Source organism: Melanerpes formicivorus, unplaced genomic scaffold (genome assembly GCF_026170545.1).
Source record: "Melanerpes formicivorus ecotype bairdi unplaced genomic scaffold, bMelFor1.0.p_v2 SCAF_27, whole genome shotgun sequence".
Classification (NCBI taxonomy): Eukaryota; Metazoa; Chordata; class Aves; order Piciformes; family Picidae; genus Melanerpes; species Melanerpes formicivorus.
This window is the reverse complement of record NW_027142379.1, coordinates 8,610,436-8,628,179: the sequence shown is the minus strand read 5'-3', so window position 1 is coordinate 8,628,179 and position 17,744 is coordinate 8,610,436. Positions and strand designations below refer to the sequence as shown.

Sequence of the window (17,744 nt, the reverse complement as noted above, 5' to 3'; positions counted from 1 at the left end):
CAGTGATGTGACACAAGAGTGCAGCCTCTTGCCACCCCTAGCAGCTGCATTCATCTCTCTGTGTCATTGTCCTGGCAGCTGTGAAGTCCTAGCTAATGAGGGATTTCTCTAAGGAAAGCAATTTCTTAGTAAAATTCCTAGGAACTGTGTTTCCCCTAGGAAAACAAGAGCCAAGTGTTTGATTTCCCTAGAAATAGGCATCTCAAGTGCTGTACATACAGAGCAGAGATTAGGGATGTTTAACAGAGTTTCTTTCTTCTCCTGCAGACATGTTCCCTGGCTCCAGAAACTGAAATATTTGTTTCTTTCCTCGCTGTCTTGTTCCCTGGTAGTTATTTGAATGTTACAAGCTGTCCATTTCTGCTCCTTCCTGTGACTCCTTAAATCTGTTTATTTCCATCACTAAACGGCGAACAAATAGCAACAGATTAATCATAAATTTGACCTACTGTAAATCCCCCACAATGACAAATTGCATGGGAACTCTTTCTCCTTTCTTTCCCCCCCCCTCCTCTGAACAGACACAAACACATCACTTCATGAAACAGAAATGCAGAGAAATTGCCAGCACAGCGTGGACTTTGGTTTGACGTTCGGAGGAGCAGAATCACATTGGAAATGCTGCATGATGGAGAGAGGCAAAAAAAGATGTGTGTGTGCAAGCTTTAGCTTTCACTTGTGTCTCGCCTCATAATTCATCGAGGCTCCACTCAGGCTTTGTCATCCAGAGTGTTGAGTCAAGCAGAGTGAGGAGGAAACACATAGTTAACAGGTGATGCTCAGTTCTTGGCTGAATTAAAAGGTCGCCGAGAAAATGACTCACGCGAAAAGGGTAGCAGCAGTAGAACTGTCTTGTAAGCTGCTCACAGGCTGAGCCTCAGCAGTTTGGAGTTATAAAACCTCAAAGCTCTTGCTCAAGCAGCTGCTTCACAAACCCTGGCTTTCCTGCTACACGAACTGTGAGGGCAGTCTTTTACACTTTCACTTGGGTTTGAACTTCCAAAACAGGAAGCGATAGTCATGATTCTTTCTGCCGTTGCCAGTCTCTTATCCAAAGGGGGTGGGGGGGGGGAAGGAGGGAGGGAAGTGAATTAATTTGTCTCTGTTAAGCGAGTAGGAGAGTGTTATAACTTGCTGAAGACCTACAGTCTCTGTATGTTTTCTTTCTCAAGCATCCTCAGTTAAACTGTGTGCAGTTCACAGTATGGGAACCTCATTAGACTGCTGTTTAATAAGAGGCTGGCATTTCACCAAGTCTTACAGAAGCCTGCACTATATGACATCAGCGCTGGCTGACCTTACTGTTTCTATCCAGGAGGTGCTTAAGATAGAGAACTTTTTACCTGCAAAGCCAAATAGTCCCCAAGGGCTGCACATGAATGATGATGCTTTGTGCTGCAGGCAGGACTGGGAAAACCACTGCTAGAAGGCACACTTTGGATAAAGACCTTCACGTCCTAAGATTTCTTTTTAAGGCTTGTGGAGCCTGAATCTCCTAAAATGTTGGCCCCAAAAACCCACCAGCCAATATTGCAGTAGATGAGCTCTGAAGTCATATAGATACACAGTTATTAGTCCTCTCTTTTCTGCTGGCAGAGCTGGCTCTGGGACAGCCTGTTGCTATGTATCCCCCTCTGGAGAACTAGGAGGAGAATTCCTGTGAACTCATACTTCTTCCTCTGTCCTCTTCAGCCAGTTCCCACAGCTGACTGTGTTAATGAACTTCACTCTGCAGGATGCATTAAATAAATAAGGACTGACACTTGATTTAAAAAAAATGATAATAGAATTGTCTTGCAGCTGGTTTTATGTTTAATGGTAGCAAACATCACTGAAGTTACGTTTGAGGGCACTGACACAACATCAAATGAAACCAAGTTCATTGTTCCCAGAGTGGCTTCTCTTCTGCTTCTTCTCCATCCCCAACTTCAAAATGCCTCTGTCTTTTCTGCTCTGGCTTTGGAGAAGCTGCTGGTGCTGCTGTTCCCAGTGTGTGCCTTTTGCTAAACTTTTTACTCACTTTACCAAACTTCTGTAGAGAGCCAAGACAGTTCTTTCAACCTCATCTCTACTCATAAGCTCTTCATAAGCTCTTTTTTTTTGATTGTTTCATTTCTGTCACCAATAAGTGCACTTTCTGACCCCATTCCAGCTCCTTCCCTTCCGCTGAACGCTCAGTCCATGAACAACTGCAATTTCAGAGGCTGCCTCACTCCTTCCTCTTTCTGATAGCTTCCACGGTATCACTAAGGTTGGAAGAGACCTCAAAGATCATCAAGCCCAACCTGTCACCACAGACCTCATGACTAGACCATGGCACCAAGTGCCATGTCCAATCCCCTCTTGAACACCTCCAGGGATGGGGACTCCACCACCTCCCTGGGCAGCACTTTCCAATGACCTTTCTTCTCACCTCCAGCCTAAACTTCCCCTGGCACAGCTTCAGACTGTGAACCCTTGTTCTGGTGCTGGTTGCTTGAGAGAAGAGACCAACCCCCTCCTGGCTACAACCACCCTGTGAGACTTACTTTATCACACACATTCTACTCTTCAATTCCATCTGCACACCCTCATTATCACCTTTCTTTTTTTTAATCCCTCCTTCTTCCTCAAAAAAATGAACAAATAATCCTGTACACGCACCCACAAAAGCCCAGACCTTCTATTTGGATACTAAGTGGTACTCAGTCTCTCACCAAAACCCCTCTCAGTCCTGAGCCTCAGCCCTGTGCCTAATCTAGGCAACTGCTGGTCTTGCTCAGTGCCCCTCTCTTTCTGCTTTTGCCTCCCTTCAGTTCACACTTTTCTTCTGAGAAAAATTACATGATTTGCCTGCAGTTGGGAAACTGGGGACTAGGAGTAGAAGGTGGGGAGGAGAACAGTTTCCCTTAACCTGGAACAAAAGGCTTCTCAAGGTTGCTGGCAAACTAAAAGCTCAACAATAGCTTTGTAACAATCAAATTATTAGAATCTTGGGCTGAGCCCGAAATGAATTTATTTATGTATGTATTTAATTGTATGGTTGAAAGGGCAGCTTTAAAGCAAGATTGCAATACATTTCAAACAGAAGTAATCTCCAGTTTAAAATGATGAAGTGCTATTTAGGTAAATGAAATGCTCAGGGACTTCGAGGTTCTTCTTTCTTTGTGCTCTGTGAGCTTTCCACATCCTCGCAGAGTCACAGAAGGGAGCAGGACGGATCCCAGGAGGCCACCACCCCTGGAGCAGCACAGGGGCACTGGCTGTGCGCATGTTGTTCTTGGGAGCTTTTTCCAACACACTCTGCAGTCTCCTGGGATGAAGACTCTACAAATCCCCCTGATAATTTACTGCAGTGCTTTGCCACCCTGCCTGGGGTGAAGCTTTCGCTATTGTGTAACCTGGATCTCACTTGCTGCAGTTTAATCACGTCATTGTGTCTCTTGTCCCTAGGAGAGGTGAAGAACAGTTGTTTCCTTTCTCCTCCTGGAAGCCTTTGTTTGGTAGAAGGATTGTTACAACATCTCCTTTCGCCTTCCTCTCAGCTAATCAATTACAGTTCCTTTGAGAAACTTTTCAACACACCCAAATCAGCACAGTTTAGCAATGCATGTGGTTGCATGCAGCAATGACAACAGAAAACCCAACATATTTTTGTCTGGCTCTGACTTTGTCAGAGCCATGTCCCAAGCTTGTGCTTGAAGCACCTCTCTTAATGTCTTCCTGTATGCATCATTAGTTCTGAACTCATCCATGATCCTCTGCTCTCTCCTTCCTTTTAAAACGTGCATCAGTCAGAACCGCAGAGGGAGAGGGATTTTTTTGTTGCAGCTCTTTACACTTTTGCCTTGCCATCTGACAGTGAAATATTGCAGTTTCTCCCTTGTCTTACTTTGTGCTGACCTTTATTTTGCCTGAATTTGGATGATAAGCTTCTCAGGACATCAAACAATTCACAGTTTCTTGAAAGCATGCACATAGGGCTGCAGCTAATGACAAACAGAATAAACTTTCCAATCCAAACTTGCAAAGCCTGCCACCTCACTTAGAATCATAGCATCAGTCAGGGTTGGAAGGGACCACAAGGATCATCTACTTCCAACTCCCCCTGCCATGGGCAGGGACACCCCACACTAGAGCAGGATGGCCAGAGCCTCATCCAGCCTGCTCTTAAACATCTCCAGTGATGGGGCCTCAACCACCTCCCTGGACAACCCATTCCAGGGCTTCACCACTCCCACGGTGAAGAACTTCCTCCTCGCATCCAGCCTGAATCTCCCCACCTCCAGCTTCATTCCATTCCCCCTAGTCCTATCACTCCCTGACATCCTGAGAGGTCCCTCCCCAGCCTTCCTGTAGGCCCCCTTCAGATACTGGAAGGCCACAATGAGGTCACCTGGGAGCCTTCTCTTCTGCAGACTGAACAGCCCCAACTCCTTCAGTCTGTCCTCATAGGACAGCCCTCTGCTGCCTGTGCTCCAGCCCGCTGATCATCCTCCTGGCCCTTCTCTGGACACATTCCAGCATGTCCATATCCCTCTTGTACTAGGGGCTCTCTGGACAAACATTTGTGTGCCCACAAATAGACATTCTGAGCTCTCTGGTGCGGTACAAACATGTTAAAATTCAAATCTTCACCTGAGTTTTCAACAACATTCCATTCTGCTGCAGATCTCTGTCCAAAAATCAGGTTCCTTCTGTTGTCCATATTAAACCTGAAATTAATAGAGCCATAATACACTGTGCTAATGCAGTATTGAGGAGTGCAAAGTGACAGGATCTGTCATGTATTTGAATTACTTGGCATTTGTAAATCATCTTTTAGAGTATTGTTTCATGATGCCAGCTGCAGGAACAGTGAACTTCAGCTTTTTGAACTCTTGAAGGCATGAAAGCTCCAAGCTTTTGGTGATTAACAAGCATTATGAAAGGCTGGTAATATGAACCACAGCTTGACTGAGGCTTGCAAAGCTTGAGCTTGAAAACAAGAGGAGACTTTCTAGCCTGTGGTAGCATGGCTCAATAGAAGTTATGTATTGGTTTTTATCCAAGGCAGATTTGGGGAGTCTGGGGTTTGGGTTTGAGTTTTTCAAGACAACAGTAAATATCTCAGGTCTTGTAAATGTGCTGATTATTTTGGCCCCAGTGTTCTTCAGATGCTTGCAGCTAAGCGTGCTTATTTAGGATTTTGAGTATAGCATTAAAGAGGACAATCACTATCAAGAATTTCATCGTTACTTCAAGTAGCTGAAAAGCAAAGAGGTTGACTTTCAGTACCCAGCATGAATTAGCACAGCCAAGAAATTCTCTTGGCTAACAGATTTTGAGTATAAAATTACACATGCCTGAGGAGTGTGTTTTTATGCTTTCACCTATTCAGATTGCTCACCTGATGCTGTGCTGAATATGCCCCTCCTGAGGTAAGAGGCAGAAAGAGTTATGCAGGACAGAGAGTGAAATTTGGTGGGTTTGCCCAGTAAAGCAAATCTTGTTGGGAAGGAGAGTTACAAACTTTCAGCAGCCTTAGTAAGGTAGTGCTTTAGAATTAAGGTAGACAAGGGCAATGGATATCAACTGCAGCACAGGAGGTTCCACCTCAGAATGAGGAGAAACTTCTTCACTGTAAGGGTCACAGGGCACTGGAACAGACTCTCCAGAGAGGTTGTGGAGTCTTCCTGTCTGGAGGCTTTGAAGACCCATCTGGATGTGTTCCTGTGTGACCTGTGCTAGATTCTATGGTCCTGCTCTGGCAGAGGGGTTGGACTCAAAGATCTCCAGAGGTCCCTTCCAAGCCCCAACATCCTGGACTCTTGTGATCCTCTTATCCTGTGATCGTGATACTAAGATGATTGAGGGACTGGAACATCTCTTATATGAGGAAAGGCTGAGAGAGTTGGGTCTGTTTAGCCTGGAGAAGAGGAGGCTGAGTGGGGATCTTCTGTATGCTTACAAATATCTAAGGGATGGGTGTCTGGAAGGTGGGGTCAGACTCTCCTCAGGGGTCCCCAGTGACAGGACAAAAGGTAATGGGCATAAACTTGGACATAGGAAATTCTGTCTGAACATAAGAAGGAGCTTTGAGGGTGGCAAAACACTGAAAGAGGCTGTCCAGAGAAGTGGTGGAATCTCCATCTCTGGAGACTTTCAAGGCCTGCCTGAATGTGTGCCAGTGTGATCTGCTTTAGGTGGTATCCTGCTCTGGCAGGGGGATTGGACTCAATGATCTTCAGAGGTCCCTTGCAACCCCTACCACTCTGTGATTCTGTGATACTTCAATTATGTTCATCATGTTGACATACAGGATCAGATGAGGTTTGACAAAGTTTGGTATCACAGCCAACTGATATAATTAGACTGGGTCAAACTTCCAAGAACAGCTTTGCCCTTTCCCATAGCTGTGTGTGAAGTCAGACCAAGTACAGGAATGTGGTAATTTGCCATGTGGCTTTGTTTCACAAAGGAAATGTTTCTTCTAGAAATGGAGGGAGAACATCACAGTGAAAAGACTAAGTTTCTGTGATTTCATGCAGTTTGGGCTTGGAATTTCTAGTGTTATCTAGGACTGGAGCCAGCTTGTAAACCAGCCAGCTGGTATGTGGGCAAATATCACCTTAGTAAGAGACAGGGTTGCAAATCAGAGTCGGTGAAAGTACACCTCAACATCTTCCATCAAGTTGCAAGGCTGTGTGCATCTCATGTGAGAGAGGCCAGAACAGAGCACAGGAGCCTACCCATGCAGCTGAGCACGTCCCACTTCAATACTTAGCATTCCTGTGGTGCATTGAGTGATTCTGGCTCTCTCAGAGGTTGCATTTCGTCATGGAGGCTGCTCCAGATGGAGCCATGAGCCCGGTGGGTTCGTGTGGCCACGCTGTACAAGTGATGCATGTGGGGCAGCAGCAGCACAGGGACAGACAGCCTGGAGTCAGCTCAAATGTAAAAGTTCAAGCAGGCTGAAATGTGACTTTCAGGCTCTGCCAAGTACAATGTGGGACACCTGTTGCAAGCCTTAGAAAGCAAATTTAAAGCTGATCTATACAGAATTTCAAAACAAGGAAATTAGTCTTAGTTTGCACCTTTTGGAGCAAGACTCTGTATATTGAACCCCAGGTTTCAGAACAGAACATCCCCTTTCAGTTTTGCTTAAGTTATTATTAAGTTATATTAGGTAGTTGGACTAAGGTCCCTCCCTACTGAACTATTTCATTCAATTAATTGATTAAAAGATACTTTTTTTTAGGAAAGCAAGTGAATGTTCAGTTTCCTACATGCCAGTGTAATTTCTGAGCCTGTGTGCATGGTAGGAAACTTTCCTCCTTTTCTCCACTCCACTCTGGTGAGACCCCACCTGGAGTACTGCACCCAGTTCTGGAACCCCTGTTACAGGAAAGATACGGAACGTGTCCAGAGGATGGTCAGAGGGCTGGAGCTGCTCTGCTATGGAGACAGACTGAGAGAGTTGGAGCTGTTCAGCCTGGAGAGGAGAAGGCTTCAAGGAGACCTTATTGTGGCCTTCCAGTGTCTGAAGGGGGCTACAAGAAATCTGGGGAGGGACTTTCTAGGGAGCGACAGGACTGGGGGGAATGGAGCAAAACTAGAAATGGGTAGATTCAGATTGGATGTTAGGAAGAAATTGTTCCCCATGAGGGTGGTGAGACACTGGAACAGGTTGCCCAGGGATGTGGTAGATGCCTCATCCCTGGAGGTTTTGAAGGCCAGACTGGACAGGGCTCTGGGCAACCTGATCTAGTGTGAGGTGTCCCTGCCCATAGCAGGGGAGTTGGAACTAAATGATCCTTGAGGTCTCTTCCAACCCTGACAATTGTATGATTCTTCATGCAGAGTGTGGCTGAACAAATGTCACTGCCTTGTGCTGAGCCCCAGCTCCTCTGCCTAGCCTACTCAACAGTGGTTCTCAAATCCCAAGCCCCACATTCCTGTGTTTTAGAACACTTGTTCCCTGTAACACAGGGTAACAGGATATGCCTGCAGCAGAAAATACAATCTGTCAGTCAGGTACATGCACTAAATATCTCTGTATTCAATCTCAGTTTGTGACAGGCAAAGCTAGACAAGAAGCTTTCAGTTTCTCCACCTGGATAATGTTTTTTAAAAAAGTGGCCCCACAGCAGCCACAGGGCTCAGGGAGTTCCTTAGTGGTCACTTCAGACTGAGCACAGGATTATCAACAAGCCCTTTGGGGCTGGGATCGTTTAGGAGCTAACTCTGATGGGGCAACTTCTAAAGAGCAGGAAAGTCAGGGCAAAGGTTTTAAAAAGCAACATCCTGGGTTTCACATTTAAATGAAAAATAGCTACTTTTACTCTATTTCTTCATGCCTGGGTCATACAAAAATACCAGAGCCCAAATGGCTTCATGTTTAAGTTGTGTAGAGTCAGGTTTGTCTGTGAAACCATTGAGAAATGCTTTATGTGATACTTACTGTTTTTAACCTTTACCAGCAAGCAGGTTTTGTTTCCTGACAGCCTTATAACATGTAAAGGATATGGGGTTTGCTGCTGCATTTTGTCTCTTTTTCCTGCCTCTCTAACTCTTGATTTCCAAACTCAGTTGAGCAACACTCTGCACATGTGATTGAGATGCCACAGAAGTCATTTTAGTCCTTTGGGCACTGGACGTAGCTGTGCAGTGCTTGCAGAGCTCCCAGACCCCAGCATTTGGAACACCCTCACTTAACTGAGTTCAGAAGCAGCCTCTAGTACTAGGTGGTAAACTGTGCTGTGCTTGATTTGCATTAAACTCTCCTGGTTTTCATTGCAGGCATCTTTTCCACAAGTCCTGTGTAGACCCCTGGCTGCTAGACCATCGTACCTGCCCGATGTGTAAAATGAACATTCTAAAAGCTCTAGGGATCCCGGTAAGCACTTCACACAGCTGGGCAGGGCAGAAAGCAAGCACCAGCTGCATGGGTATGGCCCTAGCCCCTTGCCTGTCTGTTCCCATCCTACTTTTCTTGCTGTGTTAGTGAATAATTAATTAATTAGTGAGTTATTAATTGATTCCTTCGGGGGGCTGCGAGCTGAAATGCGTGACTGCTGCTCCCCTGTACCCCAGAGTCTGTATGGGGGCTGGCTGGGTGTTGGGATTTGTGTGTCTGTGCTTGCTTGCTTTGTGGAGGCAGAGGATTGTTTGTTGGTCTTTTGGTGGATTTATGGGTTCTTGCACATAGCTTTTGTTTACCTTTTAAATCAGGCCTGGATTGATTGATTTATTTTTAAGTCCTGCTCTCAGTTGAAATCTCAAAGCAGAAGGCCTGCAAATAACATTTTCCTGGCTTCACTAGTCAAGGACAACTAATTGCTCATTCTGGGGAGCTAAATCTTTGGTTTTCTTCTGTCAGATTTCTCTTAAAGTCTGTCTGTAGCAAGCTCTGTGCTCCTCATTCCAATTAGGGAGCATTTCTCCCAGTAGCTAAGCATGAGGCGGTCCACATGACACACCAGAAATTGTAAAGCTCTTTGTTATTGGGAGCATTCAGATGTGGTCAGAAGCTGCCAAAGCAATTGATCCTTTTGGGTTGCATGTTTACTGTGTGGCAGACAGAACATATACTTTCCTAACCACAGCTATCCCAGAGAGCAGGGGCTTCAGCAGGAGGAAGTGAGTCACCTTCTCACACCGCAGGAGGCTTGACACGTGGTAGAGAATTTCAATACTGCACCGCCACAGGTCGATGCATGAAGAGGTGCTGTAAATACCCTCCCCAGTTACAGATGACAGCTTAACATGTCATTACAGTTGGGTTACCTTTTCTGCTAAGCATGTCTATTATCTTTACAACATTAAAAGATGATACAGCTGTGACATTGGTAGCTGAGATGTCAGGAAAAGCTGGAATGAAGGCTGGCTCTGCCATTCAGCGTCTTTGCATGTAGGCTTAAAGATAGGAATTTATCCTCAGGTTCAGTGTCTCAATTCAGGCTTGCCCAGGATTCTGACACATCTTCTCTGTACCCAGTATTTTATTCCATGGCTTGTTTCTTCACCATGCAGCCCCTCATGATTCCTGCTTTCACCTCCTATTTTTGCCCAGGCATTTCATTAACATGCTCTTCATCCAGTATCATGCCTCTTCATTAACATCTCTTCATCATCAAGGGATATAGACAAATCAGACATCCACTTTCTGGATACCTGCAGTGAGATGTTAAGGCCTTTCTAGAAAATGTAGTAGTGTTAGTATGTGGAATGGAATGGAATGGAAGAGAATATAGTTAACCAGTTGGAAAAGACCAGGTCTATCCTATCTTATCAACTAAACCATGGCACCAAGTGCCTCATCCAGTCTCCTCTTAAACAACACCAGTGACAGCGACTCCACCACCTCCCTGGGCAGCACATTCCAATGGCCAATCTCTCTTTCTATGAGGAACTTCTTCCTAACATCCAGCCTAAACCTCCCCTGGTGCAGCTTGAGACTGTGTCCTCTTGTTCTGGTGCTGCTTGCCTGGGAGAAGAGACCAACCCCCACCTGGCTACAACCTCCCTTCAGGTAGTTGTGGAGATCAGTATGGTCTCCCCTGAGCCTCCTCTTCTCCAGGCTAAGCAACCCCAACTCCCACAGCCTCTCCTCACAGGGCTGTGCTCCAAACCCCTCCCCAGCTTTGTTGCCCTTCTCTGGACACATTCCAGCAACTCAGCATCCTTTCTAAACTGTACATGTAGAATATAGCTCTCACTGTCTTCACTGGCAGCTGCCAAAGGCAAAGAGTCCCCTCAGTCTGACTGAGGCTGGGTGCATGCAGGGGAAGGGAAAACATGCCCAGAGGCCATGTGCAAAGGTTTAGGTTTACATGACTGGTTTTTACTACACCTGAACACATCTCTGTGGTGGCAGGTGTAGAATCTGATTGCCAGGAATAATTGAAGGCACCATTCACTTTCCTCAGCCATCATTTCTCTTCTCACAGCTCCCTGTCTTGTTCTCTCTGTACTTCATAGCAGGAGGAAGATCCATTCCACTCCTTCGCTGAGAGCTTTCCACGTGGAGCTTCTGAGGAAATAATTGTGCTGGGCATGTAATTAAAGACAGTGCTGTAACCAACATAAACATCTGGGTCACATAAAGCTTTCAGGATCAGCCTTAGTGCTGGGCTGCCTTAACACTTAGAATCAGATGCCTGGATGTTAATGTTCCACTGGCAAAATTTGTTTAGGGGATTTTGTTGTATGCATTCCTGTGAACGTTTCCCTCGGCTGCTCTAAGAGAACAGTCTGAAAACAGCTTGCTCCATCATTGGAGGAAGTACATTGGCTCCTAGCCACATGGATCATCAGTCAGGTTCATGAAGTATATTGGCTCCTAGCCACATGGATCATCAGTCAGGTTCATGAAGGGGGAGAGCTGTGTGCTAGAGCCTTACCCCTCAAGGTAGCTGTTGTTCCCTAGGAACTGGGAACAGATGGTATCCTTTGTGTCAGAGGTTTCCTCTGGCTGACAGAAAAGCAAGTGGGAGCCTAAGAGCATCTGGTAGCTTGGGGATTAAGAATTCCTTTAGTGCTATCAGTTGCTCCTCTTCCTCTGTTTCCTCTGCCTTTTCTTGCTAAAATATGCCTGAACTGTTGTCTTTCCCTCTCCTACCTCACACCCTTTCTTACTTCTCCTCTGCATAACCCCTCCAGCCCAGCCTTTATCCTTTTGAGCTGCTGCTCCTGTGTTGCTGCTCGTACTCCTTGCTCAGCTCACAGGATCTGTTCTCCAGCCACACAGAGATTGTGCATCCTTCTCTCTGCCCATCACCAGCTGAGGGCAGCCCAGGGTGGGCATCAGTCCTGTGGGGTGCTTTCTGCTGCCTCTGTGAGCTTGCAAGCACCACGCAATGCCTGCTCTGCTTTGGAGAGTGTAGTTGTTGGTCCCAAAAATGCCACCAGTCTCTGTCAGCACATATGAGCTGATCTTTTCAGAGGCTTGTAACCTAGCCAGATGTCAGCAGGCTCTTGTGGGAAAGGATGTTTCCCTTGAAGAAGTTGTAAAGCTCTAGGGCTCCTCAGTGAGAGGTGGCAAACACTTCTGTGGAGTGGATGAAGCGAAATGCCATTCCCTAATCGCATTCCTGAGTCTTGATGAGTCTTCTTGCTGAGATTTCCATGCGGGGAGAAGCAGCCTCGGGCAGGCAGCACTCGCTGATGGGAGACGAGTGCAAATTTGCCAAAGTCCTTTTGCAGGCTTTTACCATGGGGGGAATGAAGAAATCTTCCCATAGGCAGGGCTGGTGTGGTGGGGTGTTGGTTTTCTTTCTGCCAGCTGGGTGTTTGTCCTGTGGTTGTTATTAAAGAGCTGGCTTGGGTGACTGCAAATATATTGTGCTTTGTTTAGCAGGAAGACTCAGGATTTTCCAGGAAATGACTGGTTAAAATCCAAGGATCTGAATGCTTCAATTCAGTTCAAATCTGAAACTGTCCATTTACTCTGTAACAAAGACTTCAAATACTATCTGCCCTAAAAGCAGATTCCCTAGGCTGCCATGTGAGGCACCAGGATAACTGTGCTGCTCATTTTCATGGTACCCAAGCATCTCCACTTGTCACAATGGCTCTCTGCAGCTCCAGAGGGTTTTTAACTAGCTGTCTATCAGCAAACTGTTGGCATAACTTTTTCCACTGTCCTTTTGCTGGTGAGTTCAGCTCAGACCAGGCCTCTTTGGGCTGTAGTAGTTGAAATGAGTTTATCAGTGAAAGTGCTTTCACTTTGAGAGAGCTGCATTGCTGTTGAGGTGATCACATCCCATAGAATAGTTTCCCTCTTCTTCTCCCCCTTTTCTGCAAATATCTGCTGGATATGCAGACAGCTGCATTTTTGGCAGCAGATTGGATGACTTGAAGCTATTCACTAAGAGCCCTCAGAAGTCAATACAAAGCCTTCCCTTGACTTCAGTGGAATTGTGCCCTCAAAGCACTTACACGGAAGGGAATGAGTGAAACCAATATAATTAAACTCAGCAAATGTATCTGGGTCACTCTGACAGCAGAAGCCATAATGTTTGGGGGTTTGTTTTCTGGGTTTTGGTGTTGGGTTTTTTTTCAATCAGAGTTTCATGTCATTGGTTTCATAGAATGCTGCTTAGTTTGGGGACTTTTTTACCCAAGGAAAAATTACTCAGGACTAAAAGGATTAGTTACATCGTGCAATGCTATTTATGCATCTATAAGGTTTGGGTTGGCTTTCAAGTATAACCCCCTGGTTTTAAAAGTTAGTGATAAACCCCCATTCTAGGAATGACTGGAATCAGAGCAAAGGACAGACAACTGATCCCCTGGAAAGAAAAAAAAGGAAATAGTTTTTCTTAGAGTAGAAAAGAAAAAAACAGGGTTTGGTTTGTTAGGGTTTCTTTTAAGATATACTGCCATCACAGCTAAGTGCTACACATTGGCCACAACAACCCCCTGCGGTGCTACAGGCTGGGGTCAGAGTGGCTGGAGAGCAGCCAGGCAGAAAGGGACCTGGGGGTACTGGTTGATAGTAGGCTGAACATGAGCCTGCAGTGTGCCCAGGCAGGATGGCATCCTGGCCTATATCTGGAACAGTGTGGCCAGCAGGAGCAAGGAGGTCATTGTGCCCTGTGCTCAGCACTGGTTAGGCCACACCTTGAGTCTTGTGTCCAGTTCTGGGCCCCTCAGTTTAGGAAGGAGGTTGAGTTGCTGGAAGGTGTCCAGAGAAGGGCAACAAAGCTGGGGAGGGGTTTGGAGCACAGCCCTGTGAGGAGAGGCTGAGGGAGCTGGGGTTGCTTAGCCTGGAGAAAAGGAGGCTCAGGGGAGACCTTATTGCTGTCTACAGCTACCTGAAGGGAGGTTGTAGCCAGGAGGGGGTTGGTCTCTTCTCCCAGGCAAGCAGCAGCAGAACAAGAGGACACAGTCTCAGGCTGTGCTGGGGAGGTTTAGGCTGGATGTTAGGAAGAAGTTCTTCATAGAAAGAGTGATTGGCCATTGGAATGGGCTGCCTGGGGAGGTGGTGGAGTCACCATCACTGGAGGTGTTTAGGAAGAGACTGGATGGTGTACTTGGTGCCATGGTTTAGTTGATTCAGTGGTGCTGGGTGATAGGTTGGACTTGATCATCTTGAAGGTCTTTTCCAACCTGGTGTGGTGTGGTGTGGTGTGTTCTGTTCTGTTCTGTTCTATTCTATTCTATTCTATTTTATTCTGTTCTATTCTATTCTATTCCCAAATCTAGGTTAAAAATGAAATTCTGAAAGCATTTTATAGCAGCTAAGGGTGAGGGAAAGGGTAATAGATCTAAGGAATAATTTTTGATCCAAATCCTACAGATAAAGAATTGGGCTGTCACTTAGAAAAGTACAGCTTCAGAGGGTTTCTTTAAAACCTGGTGCAGCTGAATGTGCCTTTACCCCTGTTGTGAGGAGCTCTCACTGTTTGTTGATTAGACTGGAGCCTGACAATGACAATTCTCATTTTTTTTTCCCAAGCTTCAGCTTGTGGAAACAAGTCACCTGAGAATTGGTTAAAATGCCTGCCTTGTTCATTAGGAGCATTTGTAAGAACATATTTATGGGGTGGCAACAGTCAGACAGGGACCTTATGAGAAAACATGCTCAATTCCTGGTTCTGCAAGAAAATGCAAGCATATGGTAACCTTGTATGCCTCAATTCAAAGGGATTACTCTTGTGCTTAAAGCTAAGCCCCTGTTTAAGTCTTTGCTGCATCATATTTTGCTTAGTTTCTAGCTGCCTGCTGTTTGAGATTTTCAAAAATGCCTTAAGTGAGAGAACTAAAGCATAGCTAAAGTCAGATCCAGAGGGCAGAGTTCATCTCCTCTGACTTTAGCCATCCACACGTTGGCTTTTCAATCTAGCAGTTTAAGCCCCATCTCTGCTGAGCAGTGGGAAGGTAGAGAGGGCAATTCAAACCACCTCTGCCTTAGGGTGGGATGAATCACACAGCAAAATTGTCTCAAGCCAGTGAAGTTAGAGGAAGTCTAAGTGACTGATGCAGATTATCTATCTGACTCCAGGACAATGAAGATAAAGGAGAGCAACTTAATTATATGCAATTACAGCTCAACAGTGCTGGGTCCCTCTGTCATTTTGGAAGCTTTGCACCCTGACACACAGCATCCTCATCTGTGAAGGAGCCTTGGTTTTGCTAACAGTATGTTAAAACTTCAAAGACCAGCTCTTGAAATGGTTATGCAAACAATCTTTCTCCACCCCTTGGGGAGAACTAGACCTGGTTCTGTGAGCAAATGGCACAAGAGATTTTTTTCACTCCTAGTGAATAGCTTCAAGTCATCCAGTCTGCTGCCAAAGTGCAGCTGTCTGCATCTCCAGCAGATGTTCATCACCAGTGTTCATGGGGAGTGCCCCAGAAATCACTGCTGTAGGAATGGGACAGTCAGGCTTATAACAGGCCCAGAAACATCAAGGGTAGGAACTAGGTAAAAACTTTTTTCACTACGAGGGTGACAAAACACTGGAACAGGCTGCCCAGAGAGGTTGTGGAGTCCTTTCTCTGGAGACATTGAAAACCCACCTGGATGTGTTCCTATGTGACCTGCCCTAGGTGATTCTGCTCTGGCACGGAGGTTGGACTAGATAATCTCTAAAGGTCCTTCCCAACCCCTAATGTTCTGAGATTCTGTAATGTTGCATTGGGTCTCTCCGGACCAACGATCCTCTGCTACACAAGTCTCAGTGCTCCTCATGGACAGGCACTCAATGCTGAGGATAATGTGCACAAGGTGGGCACCACAACACCCTCTTACTGCTTCCTTTGACTTGAAGAGCTTGGCTCATTGTGGAGTGTTGGAGCATTGACTAACTGCATGAGAGAAGGGTGGAAGTTCTCCAGAACCGAGTTCCATCCTTGGTATCTCTGAATCAGAGGGCAAGAAAGACTTTGGATTGAATAATACTCTCCAAACACCCATCCTTGCTTGTTTGTTTCTTTTCTCATCACTTTATGTTGTAGATTATAGAACATTAGCAAAGGAAGAGAGCTTTTAATGTGAAAAAAACAACCCTTGTCTTATAAACAGTTTGAGCTTCTGGTTTGCACCCCACACATAGATGCGCCCACAGGCAGCTCCCTTGAATTCCTGTGCCTGGAAGCTCTGATACCAGCTCTATAAAATGTGTGTTTAGGGAGAAGATAATCATTCCCCTTCAGCTACTCTCTCTGTTTACATTTGTGATCTGACTCAGCAATCTGCCTGCGTTGAGCAGATCGTATCAATAAGTGAGTTCTCTTTTTTATTTAATGTATGTTCTCCCAAACCCTTTCAAAAGCATAAATAAGAATATTCAGAGACTGCTGGTGACACAGTTTAATACTGAGCATTTCCAGTGCACACTTTGAGTCTCTCTTGCAGCAGATTGTAGTAAGAGGTTTTAAGTACACGAAAACAAACAAGCCATGCATGTCTGTTCAGCTTATGTTGCTGTCTTGAGTGCTCACAGAAAGTGCAAAACCCTGGAAGAACTGGGAGCAGGTAATATAAATCCTTTTATCAGGTAAAAGCTCCATTTGCTGTCTGCAACTATCTGAAGGGTGGTTGCAGCCAGGAGAGGGTTGGTCTCTTCTCTCAGGCAACCAGCACCAGAACAAGAGGACACAGTCTCAAGCTGCGCCAGGGGAAGTTTAGGCTGGAGGTGAGGAGAAAGTTCTTCCCAGAGAGAGTTGTTAGCCATTGGAATGTGCTGCCCAGGGAGGTGGTGGAGTCACCATCCCTGGAGGTGTTCAAGAAGGGATTGGACGTGGCACTTGGTGCCATGGTTTAGTCATGAGGTCTGTGGTGCCAGGTTGGACTTGATGATCTTTGAGTTCTCTTCCACCCTTGGTGATTCTGTGATTCTCCTTTTTTACTTTGGTTTTTTTTTCCCTGATAGCCAAATGCAGACTGCATGGATGATATACCTCCAGATCTGGAAGCATCCATAGGAGGCCCACCAACCAACCAGATAACAGGAGCCAGCGACATAACAGTGAACGAGAGCTCCGTAGCCCTGGATCCCCCGGTGCGGACTGTGGGAGTACTACAAGTCATCCAAGATGTAGACTCCTTTCCCCAGGCTGGGGAGGGTAACTTCACCACAAGCAGTAAGTTCCTCTTTCTGGCAGAATTTGCACTGAAATGAGGGTTTAGAAACCCAAATCCCAAACTGATCTCTTGGGGGGGAGGAGGGGGAAAGGGCTTTTTTCACTGGAGCACTCAATGACCACACCTTAAACCCAGCCAAAATCTGCAAGGTGAGTGAATTTAAACATCCTGGCATTCTGCTCTACTGCAAGCACTTCCAGCCTGTGTGCAAACCAATGTGTTGAATAGAAACTCTAATTGGAAGCCTCTGCTTGGACAGAAGGAGCTATTTCAATCGACACAAAACAACAGAAACTCCTGGTCATCTTCAGATGTTGTTTATAGTAAGTGATGCCATTCAAGATAGCCCAGCATGTATCACCTGGCTTCCTCATGAAGCAAAGCCAACGCCTGAAGGGATCCTTCCAGTACCTGAAGGGATCCTACAGGAAGGCTGGAAAAGGTCTTTACATAAGAGTGTCTAGCAATAGGACAAGGGGGAATGGCTTTTTAAGCCAAGGGAGAGTAGGTTTAGACTGGATCTTAGGAAGAAGCTCTTCAGTATGAGGGTGATGAGACTCTGGAATAGGTTGCCCAGGGAGGTTGTGGATGTTTCCTCCCTGGGGGGTTGTTCAAGGTTGGGTCAGATGAGGCCTTGAGCAGCTGAGTCCTGAGTCTAGTTGAGAGGCATCCCTGCCTGGTGGGCAGGTTG

The 17,744-nt window shown here is 46.0% G+C and overlaps 1 protein-coding gene across 1 annotated transcript in view; it reads left to right on the top strand.

Annotated features, from left to right (window-relative positions):
* RNF150 (ring finger protein 150) overlaps positions 1 to 17,744 on the top strand; it is a 151,717-nt gene that overhangs the window by 98,639 nt on the left and 35,334 nt on the right. Inside the window, exons 5-6 of the mRNA XM_068154041.1 lie at positions 8,761 to 8,857; positions 16,842 to 17,052. Of these exons, the coding sequence (XP_068010142.1) occupies positions 8,761 to 8,857; positions 16,842 to 17,052 (308 nt within the window). The remainder of the gene's footprint in view (positions 1 to 8,760; positions 8,858 to 16,841; positions 17,053 to 17,744) is intronic.